Consider the following 14217-nt stretch of genomic DNA (forward strand, 5'->3'; position numbering starts at 1 on the left):
TTAACTGCTCTCATAATAATAGAAATTTAATTAATTTATTTTAATGTTTATTTATTTTTGAGAGAGAGAGAGACAGAGCATGAGCAGGGGAGGGGCAGAGAGAAAGGGAGGAGACACAGAATCCGAAGCAGACTCCAGGGTCTGAGCTGTCAGCACAGAACCCAAAATGGGCCTCAAACCCATGAACCACAAGATCATGACCTGAGCTGCAGTCAGAAGCTCAACCGACTGAGCCACCCAGGTGCCCCAGAAATTAAATTAAAGAGAAAAGTAAAATCTGTTTTAGTAGTGTAAAATTTTGGTTCTGAAAAATGTGAGACTCACATACAAACACTGAATGAAAACTGTTCGCTTTCACCACATACTTTTCATCACCCTTTCACCACATACTTTTCAGCTTATAGCTATCCCTAAGTCTCTCTGTCTCTCTGTCTCTGTCTCTGTCTCCTCTTTCTCTCTCTCTCTCTCTCCCCCTTACACACACACACACACACACACACACACACACACACACGCATCCATGTGTGCATGTACTCTTATGAACTTGCATACATTTGGAAAAAATATTTAAGGTTTAAATTATTATTTCTAATTAGTAAAATTATCTAAATATGAAGATGTTTTAAAGACTCTGAACCCCAGAAAAAATAACTTTTCTTCTTCGTATCCCTTATACACATGAAAATTGATTAATAGATTTTCTATACCTTTCTACCAAACCATTCTACAAATCATAAGTTATCAAATCAGTTATCAGACTAATCATCTGCAACACCAACTATACTGCATATTTCCCACATTTCCATCCAGATCTATTTTCACCCTTCACCTTGCTCTGTGCCCAAAAAAGGTGACCTCTACAGAGAACATCTACCTAACTCCTCTATTCTTGGCTTCAGGTTGGGTTTAGCTAATAGAAGACATCAACAAGTGATCAGCAGGTTGGATAAGAGAAAGATTAAGAGTATTTATATTCCATCACCCTCCCTGACTGGTCACTTACAGGCAGAATGACTGAATTCCTCCACTGAAAGCCTCAGCTCCTGTCAGCCTGCCTCTCCTACTTCTTGAGAACCTGCCATTTCCTGTTTGTTCTACTCTCCCTTCTTGCTGCCTTTAGGTTTGCAAGTAGTATCAATTACTAACCTTGGGGTGGTTCATCATCCCTTTTCTATTTCCCTTTACCTATCCACATTTGTGCATAGGCCCTTGGCTAAACTCCCTTGAAGTGCACATTTTTAGTGTGTGTCATTATTTCCTGATGGCAAACTGGTTTATACATTGTATTCACTGAGTCATCCATATGTGTTGCCAGGGAATGAATAAATGGAGAGGAGGAGAAGAATTCCTATTATAGTAATAAGGTGGGTTAGGATATTAAGACCAACTTTCTCATTGAAAATAATTTACAATGCTAAATAAAATACAAAATGAATCCTGTTAACAATATCAGAGAACTAGAAACTAAGGAATTACTAGGTCAAAAGTTAAGATGTGGTGAGAACCTAGATAAATAAAACAATAAAACTGCTTTCAACTCAAGGGAATTTACGGAACCTGGAGAATGTTAATCTTGATGGCCTTATGAGATGCAAAGATTAGAAGTAAAAGCCCTGGACCTGCCCAACTTGGAGAGAAAATAGTTCCAAAAAGAGATTATTCCTCCATAAATAGGATTCCTAAATGATTGCGTTCCCCATTCCCATCCAAGAGACAGCAAAGAAAGTTACCTGGTATGGAACAGAACAGGAAAAGGAATCTTTAAAGGCTATAATTCTAGGGTAACTCTACAAGAATACAAAAAGTATTTATAATTTCCAAAATAGTAAAGGGAAAAATATAATGACAAAAATAATCTAAATCTAAAGAAAGAAATAAAACAAAAGAAAAACATAATACGTGGTGTAAACAAGAAGCCTAAATTAAGATAAAATACATAAGCATAAATACATTAATATTCACATTACATATAATGAACTAGATGTTTCAGCTAAAGATAATCAAATTATATTTAAAAATACAAATTAGTTGTGGGGTGCCTGGCTGGCTCAATTGGTAGATCTTGATCTCAGGGGCATGAGATTGAGCCCCATGTTGGGAGTAAAGTTTCTTAAAAAAATCCAAATTAATTTTTATTAAGAAGAGATGGTAAAAGAGAAATATATAAAAAGATGGATAGTAAAAAAAGATATAGCATAAAGACACTAACTAAAAAAAAAAGGGTAGTGAGGATAAATTAATATCAGGCCAAATCAAATTTAAGACAAGCATTATAAACATGAAGAAGATCACTTCATCTGATAAGTGTTTCAACTAAGCAGGAAGAGATGATGTATTTGAATTTATAAACATCTAAGAAATGACCTTAAAATATATGAATCAAAAACTGACAACTACAAGATAAAAATAGACAAATCTATACACAAAGTGGGAAATTTTAACACTAATAATAAGATGTAGAATATTTGAACGACCTGATTATGGTACCTGGTTTAAGTGGAAATATGTAAAACTCTACACTTGACAACTACACAGTACACACTCTTTCCAAATACTCATAGAACACTGGGTAAGAAAGGATACCTCAAAGAACCATATATAAATAAAGCAAAAACAACACATTCTAACGAAAATTAAGGTTGCTTCTACTCTAGCCCAGAAGACTACCATATCACAATGCCCAAGTGCCTAAAAGCATGGCAGAGAGAGTCAGGAGAAGCTACTGCTACTTCCAACTTGAGAAGTATGCTATCTGCATGGAGCTGTAGAGGATACTGAGGCTTTACAACTTGGAGACTCAAACTTGAAGACATATTTGGATAAATATTGGATACATGAAGGAAACTGCAGGATATAGAACCAGAAAGGCACTGAGGAATCAGCCCATTGTGAAAAGAAGATCAGCAAAATGTAAAGATAGGGTATGCTCTAATGGAGTTTACCGCGTATTTAAACTGCCAAATTCAGTTGAAGTCTCTGTAACTTGAAAGAAGTGACAGCCACTTGAGAAATGATGTGATAGGAATAAAGGAAATGCTAAAAATTGCTGAGAAACATTGGAAATTGGAGAACACTTGTTACAGTAATTCTGCCTAAGAGTATACTTCTCAGGTTGTCTTTAGATCTTTTAACAAACAAACACAACTCTATACTGAATCTAAGCTGAATCATTTCCAAAAATCAAAACTGTCAAGACAGAAAGCTGGAAACATGAGAAGTTCTGGGTGAATGACAGATCTGTGTCACCCTTGGTAAACCCAACCTGCACTCCCTAGGAAACAGAGAATTGTAGGGAAACAGAGAATTGACTGTACTTTCTGTGGACTTTGGACAATAGGTTTCCCACCTATGTTCACTCTGTTTAAGACCCTTGATGAGTAGTCCTTCAAAGTCATTTCTGAAGCTTTTTTTCCTTTTGTCCGAGGACTTCAGACTGGCAGCTCATGAAGGCTGATCTTTAGTTCTATGGATTACTCTGTTATCAGCTTCTAGCTCAGACTCCTTGGTTCACTGTGCAACTGGCTGCTTGAAGAACCATAAAATTGGGGTGTCACCATTGCACAGTTTGGTGACTCTTGACATTTATCATGACACTGATTGTAAAAGGTTTCTAGCACACTGAATTTTTGGAATAAAAGTGGCCACTATATCTATATGCATACCATATAGAAATTGTCAAGACAAATTAAAATTTCCCCATGTTCTTTTGGATATGTTCCTCCAGATTCATGGCCAGAAACTGTTAAAGTCTACCCTTCCCTAAACAAGTTTTGAATTCTTGTATTATTATTATTATTATTATTATTATTATTATTTTAGGCCTACTGAGGATTTCTCTTTCGCAGGGACCAAAAAGGGCCATATCTTATCATTCCCATACCACTCCATTATCTACTTGATGTATCTACCAAAACATTCTTTTTTTTTAAATTTTTTTAATGTTTATTTATTTTTGAGACAGAGAGAGACAGAGCGCGAGTGGGGGAGGGGCAGAGAGAGAGGGAGACACAGAATCCGAAACAGGCTCCAGGCTCTGAGCTGTCAGCACAGACCTCGATGCGGGGCTCGAACCCACGAACCGTGAGATCATGACCTGAGCCGAAGTCGGACGCTCAACTGACTGAGCCACCCAGGCACCCCCAAAACATTCTTTAACCAGAAAAACATAACGCACTCCTGGATCTTCTCACATGTAGCAACTTTAGGGCTACTCTGAACAGGTTGATTAGTCTCATATGTAACAAAAAATAATACTGAATTCAATTGCACTAACTTTTCTTGCTAAGGAACATTTACTGAAAAGCTAAAATTTACTATTTGCTAATAAATTTTAGTATAACCTCAATTTTTGGATAATATGTTCAATACATCTTTTTAAATCTCTGCTCAAGAAATGATAATAATGAATAATTTTAAGTAGCTGTTAACAAATTAGAAATATAAATCTTCAAAATACAGTTGAAAAGTACAAATTATGTGACATTATCACTATATTATTCTAATTAAAATCATTTCATCAAAGAATATATAAAATTGTGTGCAGGGAAATGGTAGATGTAGATATAGAGATATCTCCATTTGAAGAGATGATCCAAATTTACTTAGGTAAAAATGTGTCATCGTTGATAACATTAATTTTTATGCAACATAGAAATAGCAATTTTTCTGTTCATCAAAAGTGATTCATCAAATATACTAAAATGTTTCTTTTAACTTAATTCATTAAAATTATTTTGCCCTAAATTAAGTTAATGGATCTTAAACTTTTTCCTCTCCTTTTTCCACTGTATTCATGGTTTTTAACCGTAAGTTCAGACTGATAACTGAAAATTCAAATTTCCATGTTTTGGTTGATTCTCAAGGATAAAGACTGATAACGTATTAGATAGATCAATGGGTAAAGCTTATAAAAAGTAAGATCACAAAAAATAAAACACAGTCAATATGCAATTATCTATAAAAGCCATTTGTGTGTGTGTGTGTGTGTGTGTGTGTGCGTGCAAGACCTTTTTTCCTGTTCTTCTATTCTTCAAGCAATTCTTCATTCTCTCAGGATTTTCCATAAAACACCCTGCTTTCTACTTTACTTTGCTGAACCTATGTCATGAATGCAGATCTTTAATACCTTTATTTAATTCAAGTTTATGGTCTGTTTCAGTTAGGTAGTTTTTTGTTGCAAGAAACTAAAAACCCAACATAGATTGACTGGAAAAAAACAACTGGGGAGGGCATGTATTGACTCATACATATGGCTAGTTCAGTAGATTTGCCTTCAGACAAAGCTTTAGGGTTCAAATTCTGTGAAAACAGTTTCCTCTCTCTCTCTCTCTCTCTCTCTCTCTCTCTCTCTGTTTCTCCCCCTGTTATTCATTTGTACCTCCCTTGTGTTGGCTCCATTTTCAGGTAGGCTATCTCCCAGGGTCTCAAGAAGGTTACCAACCCTGGGCTACATGCTTTTTTGTTCAGCTATGGTGTTAAAGTGAGTCACTGCTCAAATAAATTCCAGATATTAGGTTTTGGCCCTATTTGACCAAGATCATCCTTGAATCAACCATCATAGTATGGTTGATGTGATATGCCAATAGACTTGAACTAATCAGGATCTATTTTTAGAGCTTGAGATGTGGTCAAACCTACTCAAACTATATTGCTGGGAAATGCTGGAAACAGTTCAAACAGGGGGAGGGCCAAACGGATGCTAAGAAAGCAAATATGATAAGCAAATTCCACTAGATGTTGTCTGGACTGTAGAGAATTGGTATATATAAAGGACTAAATGGGTAAGATGAATAATCAGTTGATTCGTATACATATTTTTAATGTACTCTTGCCTAACTTCTTGGTGAAGATTTTCCTACAGTAAGGCTCAAGACTAAGAAAATTCGACAGTAAGATATAATTATAATATGCTTTAAATTAATTTTTCATCTATAAACTATAAGTTTTGTTCTTATTGCCCCCAAATAGAGCACTTCCTTTTGTAACCGTTTCATGTCCCATCCTTAAACATATCATAATGAGCAACTAATGTATTTATATGTTTATGAGAAAACTTATATGTTAATTATCTTGACTGTATCATAAGTATTATTATCTAAAACATTGGGGGTAAAGGGTTGTTATCCTACATTTAGGACTAATTTAAATTTAACAGCTCAGTTTCCATCAGTGTTTGGGAAATCTAAATGTAATCACTTGTATATTTAAAAAGATAATGAAAGTACCCATTATAACATGAAATATCTTCTTGATTTACATACATCTCTGTCTGAATTTTTCTAAAAAAAAACTATAATAGCTACTAAAAACAATAATAGCTACTATATCCATGAAGAAAACATGGCATGGCATAATTCCTTAGAAAGTAGGCCTATCTTATTGCTTTTTTTTCTTTTGAGAGAGAGAGAGAGGATGTGTGAGCGGGGGAGGGGCAGAGAGAGGGACAGAGGATCTGAAGCAGGCTCCACACTGCCAGCAGTGAACCAGAAATGCTGGTCTCAAACTTACTAAACCCAAGATGGTGACCAGAGCCCCTGAGCCAAAGTTGGATGATCAACTGACTGATCCACCCAGGCTCCCCTCTTGCTGCCTTTTTAATAGGAGTTGTAAACAGGTTTCAGTGTATATGTCAGTTTTTATAGCTATGGAGTGCCATTTTGCTTAGCTATGCCATTATTACACAGGTATTTAACATATTATGGAGAAAACTGATACAATTCTTTGATAAGAAAGAAACTTGCTAACATAACACTTTACACTATGCAAAAATACTGATACATACATCATAATTTGATTCTCAGATCAACTTGAGATACTAGAAGGTTACATATCCTTCTGTAGATGCAAAAATAGCTTCCAGCAGGGAGCTGATGGATAAGCAGTCAGTCGTGGAGCCAGCATGTGGACTATCCGCTCACTCAGGGCAGGATGGTGGCAGGCATTCAGTGACTGCATTCCCACCCACCTTGCCTGATCCTTTACACACAGACGCATGAAAGCATCTCCACAGTGCCTACACAGTGACCCTGTTTCCAAGGAGATTGAGGGCAGATTTGGGCTGAATAACATGCCTCCATCAATGGTTCCTAAGAGCTGGAGCAAGAATTCGAACTCCAAGGGGACACACTTAACCATCATGCATTGCCAGCTTCCAAAATGCTGTGTAGTCAACTAAAGCACAGTGATACTGGGATATCTTGGAGAGAGAGCGGGATTTAAGTTCGGAGGATATTTTCTCTTCTTATCACTTTCGGTGGCTATCCTTTCCAAATGAAGTGACTCAGTTTCAGAGATACTCATGCAACAATGACACCAAAAAAAGGCGGGGGGGGGGGGGGCAGGACGGTGGCTGGAACACATTAGGGGCTCTGAATCTTTATTAAATTAATCAATTGATTGATTGAATCTGGCCTTAAATCTGGTCTTTTACAAGTCCAAGTGCTCCTTACAACTAAAGTATTATTATAGTGTCTTTTACATATTTTAACAAATAGAGACCATGATAAATTTGTAGGGCTCAGAATAAAAGACAATAAGAGCAAAACAAAACAAAAAGCTCCTCTAAGGCTTCTGAATTCCTGCTTTAAGGACACAGGCTTATCATTGGTTTTCTATATTTCCTACTTGCTCCGTCAATAATCAGTTTGGGAGGCACTCAATCGATATGACTTTGAAAAACTATATGCATGTATCTAACAGAGGGCAATCCTGAATGTATTCAGGTTTTTTTTGTTTTTTGTTTTGTTTTTTGTTTTTTTTAGGCATCTTCAAAAGATTTTTTTTTAATGCTTTTGTTGTCAAGAGAAAAGCAGATGAGATAAAACACGAGTAGTTGAGCCTGCAGGTCTGGACACAAAACCAGAGTCCTCAAGTTTAATTTTCCAACAACTAGATACAAATTTAACAATATGTAAAGAGCCTCTCTTCTTTAGAACTCTAATGTGAGGCTGGAGGCAGAAATAAGATGCAGCCTGTGGCTTGCACCACCCGCCCCTCAGGTAGCTTAACTAGTTCAGTTTTATCCGATCTGCTCCAACAAGGCCTGACAAACTGCACCACAGCAGAAGAAGCATCTCTCAGGCGATGATGCGTAAAGACACAGGGATTTTTTAGTCAATTGCAGGAATTAGGATTTAATGCTTTCTACTAAAAGACTTCAGACCTCAGATAGCTGACTGCTATCCACTGAATCTTGGCAGGCAAGGAGACTGCTGGAGCTGAAGCGAGGAAGCCATGTTAAGCAGATTTTCATGAATGTAAGAAATACTTTATTTGTAAAGCTGCTTTTCTTTATTGCAGTTTAAAATGCTTTTTTCTTCTTCTCCTTTTTTTTAAATCTCTCAGTTTGATCAACTCTCCATCTTTATCAAAATTACTTTCCCCAAATGTCCCTTAAAGAGCCACAGAAGAGAAATAAATGCTCATGTCATCAAAATAATTTTTTAAAAGAATAATCGTAAACATTATGTCAATTTAAAAGATTAAAAATGATCACAGTCCTTAAAAAGACTACAAAACACACAGAAATACATTAAATACCTTACCATTGTTTGGCAGTTCTAGAGGGCTACAGATACTGTTTTTGGTTCTGCTGTTTGGTGAAGAGATCAGTTTTGCAACGAGAGATGCTGAAATGGGCTGCACCAGCAGGGATGTGAGGTTTGATCGGTTTTGCCTAAAGCTTCCATCTAGATTCAGAAGAGAAGGGAACAGAATCCTTAGCAAACAGAAATTAAAAACACACAAAGAGAAGTTTTTTGTAATAATTATTCAAAATATGAACCATATGTTGATTTTAGTTCATTTGTTTATTCCTTAGTTTTACTCTACTTATTAAAAATGATTTGAGGCCCATCAGTCCAAATACTACTATGTATCCAAGTTAATGCTGGCAGATTTATGCACATGCATTTACCTCCATTCTCCCATATGACCAGGTCACTGGAGACTATATGAAAATACTGAAAATCTGCCAGTCCACCAATAAAACAACTCACTAAAGACAGCTTATGTTAAAACCCATCAGTCAATAAGCTCATCCATATACAGAACTTCAAATCAACTCAACTTTGCCATCATTAAGTAGGCGTGGTCATCCAAGGACAATCTTAGCATGGCACATGTGCTGGTGAGCTCATGAGGACAAGAGTGAGGAGGTCAGGAGGCTCAAGAACGGAGGTCTCCAGGAAGACAAAAATAATGGAAAAACCACATGTGTGCCACTGTACTGAGAGAATATTTACAATAGAGATCAGAGAGCATGTGAGGATCGTCTAAGTACACAGAAAGATAAGAAATGTAAAAATTAGACAACCTTTAGCTTCAAAGGGAGCAAAAGTTGTTCAGGAAGGAAATGTAATCATAGTACAATGTGAATAATATTTATATAGTCAAAATGATATAAATAATGGCTATTTAACACACAAAAAATTGGATATTTCTTTGGAAAAAAAATAAAAGGGCAACAGTCATGGGTGAGGACTCATGGAGACTTGTGAAAGCAAACTAAATCTTTATCTTCCATAGTGGCAATAGATAAAACTGAAAAATTAACTCATCTCTTAAACATGCTTTTGAGACACAGAGAGGTAAACATAAAATGCAGAGAACAACTAAAAATACTGAAAGCAATTAAGTATTTGCCTTTGGGAGAGAGGTGGGGCAGAAAACATAGGGAAGGAGAGAAGATGATATTTTTGTAAACTAACTTTGGTAGAATTATTTGAATGCAGTCATCTATAACTTTGAGAAAAAAATGAAAATTAAATAAAAATAAGGAGAGAAAATTATAGTAACACAAGTAGAAGCAAAATACACAAGTACTCAGAGTAAAGAGAATGAAGTGAATAAATTAAACTGTGCTTAAGAACTAAAAGATATCTCTTCAGTTTATATATTTATACTGACTCAGGGTGGAAATACACAATGGAATGACTCTATCAAGTCGCCAGAATGTCTGTGAACACAGAGCTTTATTTTTCAGAACTTTTATTAGGGAAAATGATTGCCAAAGGTTTTCTCAGAATTTAATTTGATAGGACTGCAGGGGGTGCAGAGCTCAACCACACTGGTATCCAGGCTGCAGGAGGCAGATTATAAATGAGAAAATATGTTACAGAAGTGCTCCCTTAATTTATCATCTGGAAAACCACAAGGCTAAAAAAAATGATATTTAGCTTAGGCGTATGGCAGCCATAGCAGACATGGCTTTGAAGAGAAAAAATAAATAAAGATTTAAGCTTCGGATCAGTTTTGTTATGTAAGCACAGTGCTGGTTGCATAATTCAGTAACCCCTTTTATATGGATATATGACAGTGCATTTTGACCATAGCGTATCATTGCTTCCTAGCCATTTTCATGTCTTAGTACTAAGACTGGCTGTATAATTTGCAGGGCCCACAGTAAAATGACAATGTGGGACTTCTTGATCAAAAACCTTGAAGAATGTCAAGATGGCAACAGCAGAGCATTAAATCAAGTGTGGGTCTTTCTGAGCGGGGGCCTATGCAACGTTGCAGGTTACATGCCCATGATCCAGGCCCTGCAGATGCTAGCAGTCATTTAACCCACTGACACAAACCGAAGGGGATTTTCATACTCCAGGGAAGCTGCTCTCAGCTTCAGGTGACCAGTTCTAGTCTCTGTTGTTCCAGGCTGCACCTGAGGCCACAGTGCTTAATATCTCAAGGCATAGATGGTGTCCCTCACCACACCAGCTGGGAAGCCCTGATATAGCCATTTTACTCTGTTTCTTCAGCATGTATTTTCTCCCTCAGTCGTTACCTTCTGGATTTCTAGTGTACACAGGACAATAAAATGATATTTCTGAGAAATGTGCAATCTGTTATTTTGATGTTTTCATGGATGTTAGGTGCTGACATATTACCACTACAAAATGAAACTCCCTAAAATGCTATATGATCTCACCACTCTTCAGATCAAATATTGAACTCTTTAGTTTGACATTCAAGGCTCTTCACAATCTCAGACTTTATATTTTGAACATTATTTCCTATCATTCCTCTTGATACAGCTTATGCTAACACTTAAGCTGTTCCGACATGTTCTGTGATGTATGACCTGAAGCCGTTCCTTCCACATCGCTTACCCTTCTAATGCATCACACAGGTCTGAAGTATACACTTCCTTTAAAACCCAACTCAAAAGTTACTTTTTTACAAGAAGCTTTCTCTGTCTCCCTGGACCATATGTGACACTTTCTGCACCTTTTTTCTTTTTTTTTGGTAATGCTTGTCATTTCTAATTAACATTATCATTACATTTTCATACTTATCACTTTTTCACTTTGTTTCTCCTCTTTAAACTCTAAAATCCTTAAAGACAAAAGCAAGTATTCCACATCATTGCACGACATGCAATGCCTAGCACAATGCCAGGAACACAACACAATCAGCAGTTCTTTAAAAAATAGTTTCAACATCACTATCACTGATTTTCTGAGTGCCTAGAAAATGGTACAAGGGTACAACCAAAGAGTAAATTACATTATATTCTATTAATACTATGTTTGCTATACATTTGTTCTTTTTCTCCAGCTAACTAATCTCCCACAGCAGACATCACAAAGACTTTCAAAACCCATCTATCCCCATCAATTTGCTGGTTAACCTTGTTTTAAAATTACCTTTTGAGTGTAAAAAAAAAAAAAAAAAAAAAAAAGACTACCCTTATAAATAAAACAATCTGAGATGTATTTATCTGTTAATGAAAAATCAGTAACTGCATTCCTTTTTCCTTTATAATGCTCTATCAGGCATATGAAACAATATATGAGCGCACCTTAAACCCTAACTGAACATACTCAAATCTTTGATTTGTTTCCTGCATGACTAATAGACTTGCATTAGTTTTGAAATATATGAAGTGGCTCATTAATTTTTTACCTTCAGCTTAATGGAAATTTGACAAACAGTTCACTTCTGAGAGGAGACAGTAAAAACAGGACTTTACAGTATACTAAGATTAAATTATAGACCAATGTTATTTTTTAACTCATTTATTGAAGAGCTGAGAAAGGAGCTTTTTTAACTCATTTATTGAAGAGCTTTTATTGTCTTATATTATTAAGAGGCTTTGAATAAAACCAAATATATGTACCATTTTTATTCATTTACATTTTAAAACACATTTATGAACTATAAGAATCCACTAGATATGTGTTGAAAATCAGGCAGAATGTGCGCCTTGGTGTGAAGGATACCATACGGAAAAGATGTTTACATTACCTCTTAGCATTCCAACTTTTAGATTAAAGCGTGGATATTATGCCCTGTTCATTGTTTATGCTCTATAAAGACTGACACTAACTTACATTTTAGTGGATAGCGAGTTCTGTCTTCACTTTATGTACTCTTTGTGGTGTCTATGTAATGATCCAAATCAATCCATGCCATTAATAGCCCAATCTCTAACACAGTGGCACCTGCATATAGTAGAAAGAGGAAACTGGATATACTGAGCTCCCAGTTTGACTTCATTACGACTCTGTCTGTGAAATGTAACATATAAACAATGCTCATATTGTCATCCCCTCTACTATACCTGAACAACCAAGATGACGCCAAAGGGCATTCATTATGCTGACTTACTGAAATAGAAAGAGTGTATTAGCTCAGAAGCCAAGAGACTGAACCACAGTAGGTGAAACTTACAAGAAATGAGGTTAGAAATAAGTGAAAAGGTTTTCTAATTGAACATATTTAAGGTTTTGCAATATGCTTTTTCAAATTATTGATGCCCACTTCAGTCATATCTGGTTGTGTATATAAAGAAAATGTGAACACTGGTATCTGCACTTTTTTTTGTGTGGCAAGATGGAATTCTTTTAAACTCAATTGAAAAAGTGAAAGAGCAAGTACCAATTACTCAAAGAGTATTAAAAAAACTAAACCTTCAGAAACTAGAAATCTTAGACACTGGGATCCTCAGATTAATGCACCAAGAAGTGAAAAAAGGTAAAAACAAATGCTGGTAAATAAAGCAAGAGGAGGTTTGTGTGGATCAGTGAAGATAATGTGCTGCCATTGAAGGGGACAGTACAGTTTCCAAGTTGAGGAATATAACTCAACTCTCAGCACCTGTGTGTGTAAACATAAGATCCAAGCTACATGATGACATATGTGTGTGTGTGTGTGTGTGTGTGTGTGTGTGTGTGTGTGTGTGTGTGTATATAGCAGAGATCCTATACTCTTTTTATCCAATGTGTGTAGTCCTTGGACAAGCAACATGGGCATGATCTAGGAACCCATTAGAAATGCAGAGTCTTGGGGACCTGGGTGGCTCAGTCAGTTGAGCATCCAACTTTGGCTCAGGTCGAGATCTCGCAATTTGTGGGTTTGAGTCCAGCATTGGCTCTGTGCTGACAGCCTAAAGCCTGGATCCTGCTTTGGATCCTGTCTCCCTCTCCCTCTGCCCCTTCCCTACTTGCTCTTTCTCTCTCTCTCTCAAAAATAAATAAACATTAAAAATTTAAAAAAAATGCAGACTCTTAAACTCCACCCCAGACCTTCTGAATCTGAATGTGCTGTCTAAGAAGATACCCAGGTGATTCATATGCACATTAGATAACCACTAGTCTAAATCATTATATATTGTTCCACGGCACAATTTACATAATTTTCACAGCAAAGAAGACATAAAAAGCAGGACAAAGAAGATAAAAAAATAATGGAGTGGGTTTGCTCACCTTTCCCAAAATTAAAGATGACGGAGCCTTCAACTGTATCAATAAACCCCAAGCCAACAGTTTTCTTCGAGGCTCTTTAAAATGGGAAACAAGGCTGCTCACATACTATCCCTAAATAACGAGTGTAAATTGGACTGAGAGCACTTCTTTTTGTTTTTGTCCTTTCCTCAAAGATAAATTTGGTGATTCAAGATCAAAATTGCATTTACAACACTTTATTTCAGCCATGAATAAATATTACAATAGCTAACTGATTTGACTTCTTTTTTTCCTTGGTTTTCAACGATTCTAATTCATTATAGTAGGAAGACTGACAAACCTAAAACGTAAATACTGCCTACTTGCCAGTGAACCAAGCAATCAGAGAGCTTAAAAAGCAGAAATTTAAAAAAAAAAAAAAAAAGCATTTTGTGCTGCACTTTTAGAGAAAGGCCCAAATAGCAAACAGACACGTTGATATCAGGGATGTTATCCCAGAATATTTGATTTGACTTTCTCCAGAGAACTGCCA

General features: G+C 36.3%; 1 protein-coding gene across 6 annotated transcripts in view; it reads right to left on the reverse strand.

Annotated features, from left to right (window-relative positions):
• NAALADL2 (N-acetylated alpha-linked acidic dipeptidase like 2) overlaps positions 1-14217 on the reverse strand; it is a 1333736-nt gene that overhangs the window by 345726 nt on the left and 973793 nt on the right. For all 6 annotated transcript variants that reach the window (XM_019463211.2, XM_019463212.2, XM_019463208.2 and 3 more), the window contains one exon: positions 8544-8687. In XM_019463211.2, the coding sequence (XP_019318756.1) occupies positions 8544-8687 (144 nt within the window). The remainder of the gene's footprint in view (positions 1-8543; positions 8688-14217) is intronic.

Source organism: Panthera pardus, unplaced genomic scaffold (genome assembly GCF_024362965.1).
Source record: "Panthera pardus isolate Hobbes unplaced genomic scaffold, ASM2436296v1 HiC_scaffold_16, whole genome shotgun sequence".
In the NCBI taxonomy this organism is placed as follows: Eukaryota; Metazoa; Chordata; class Mammalia; order Carnivora; family Felidae; genus Panthera; species Panthera pardus.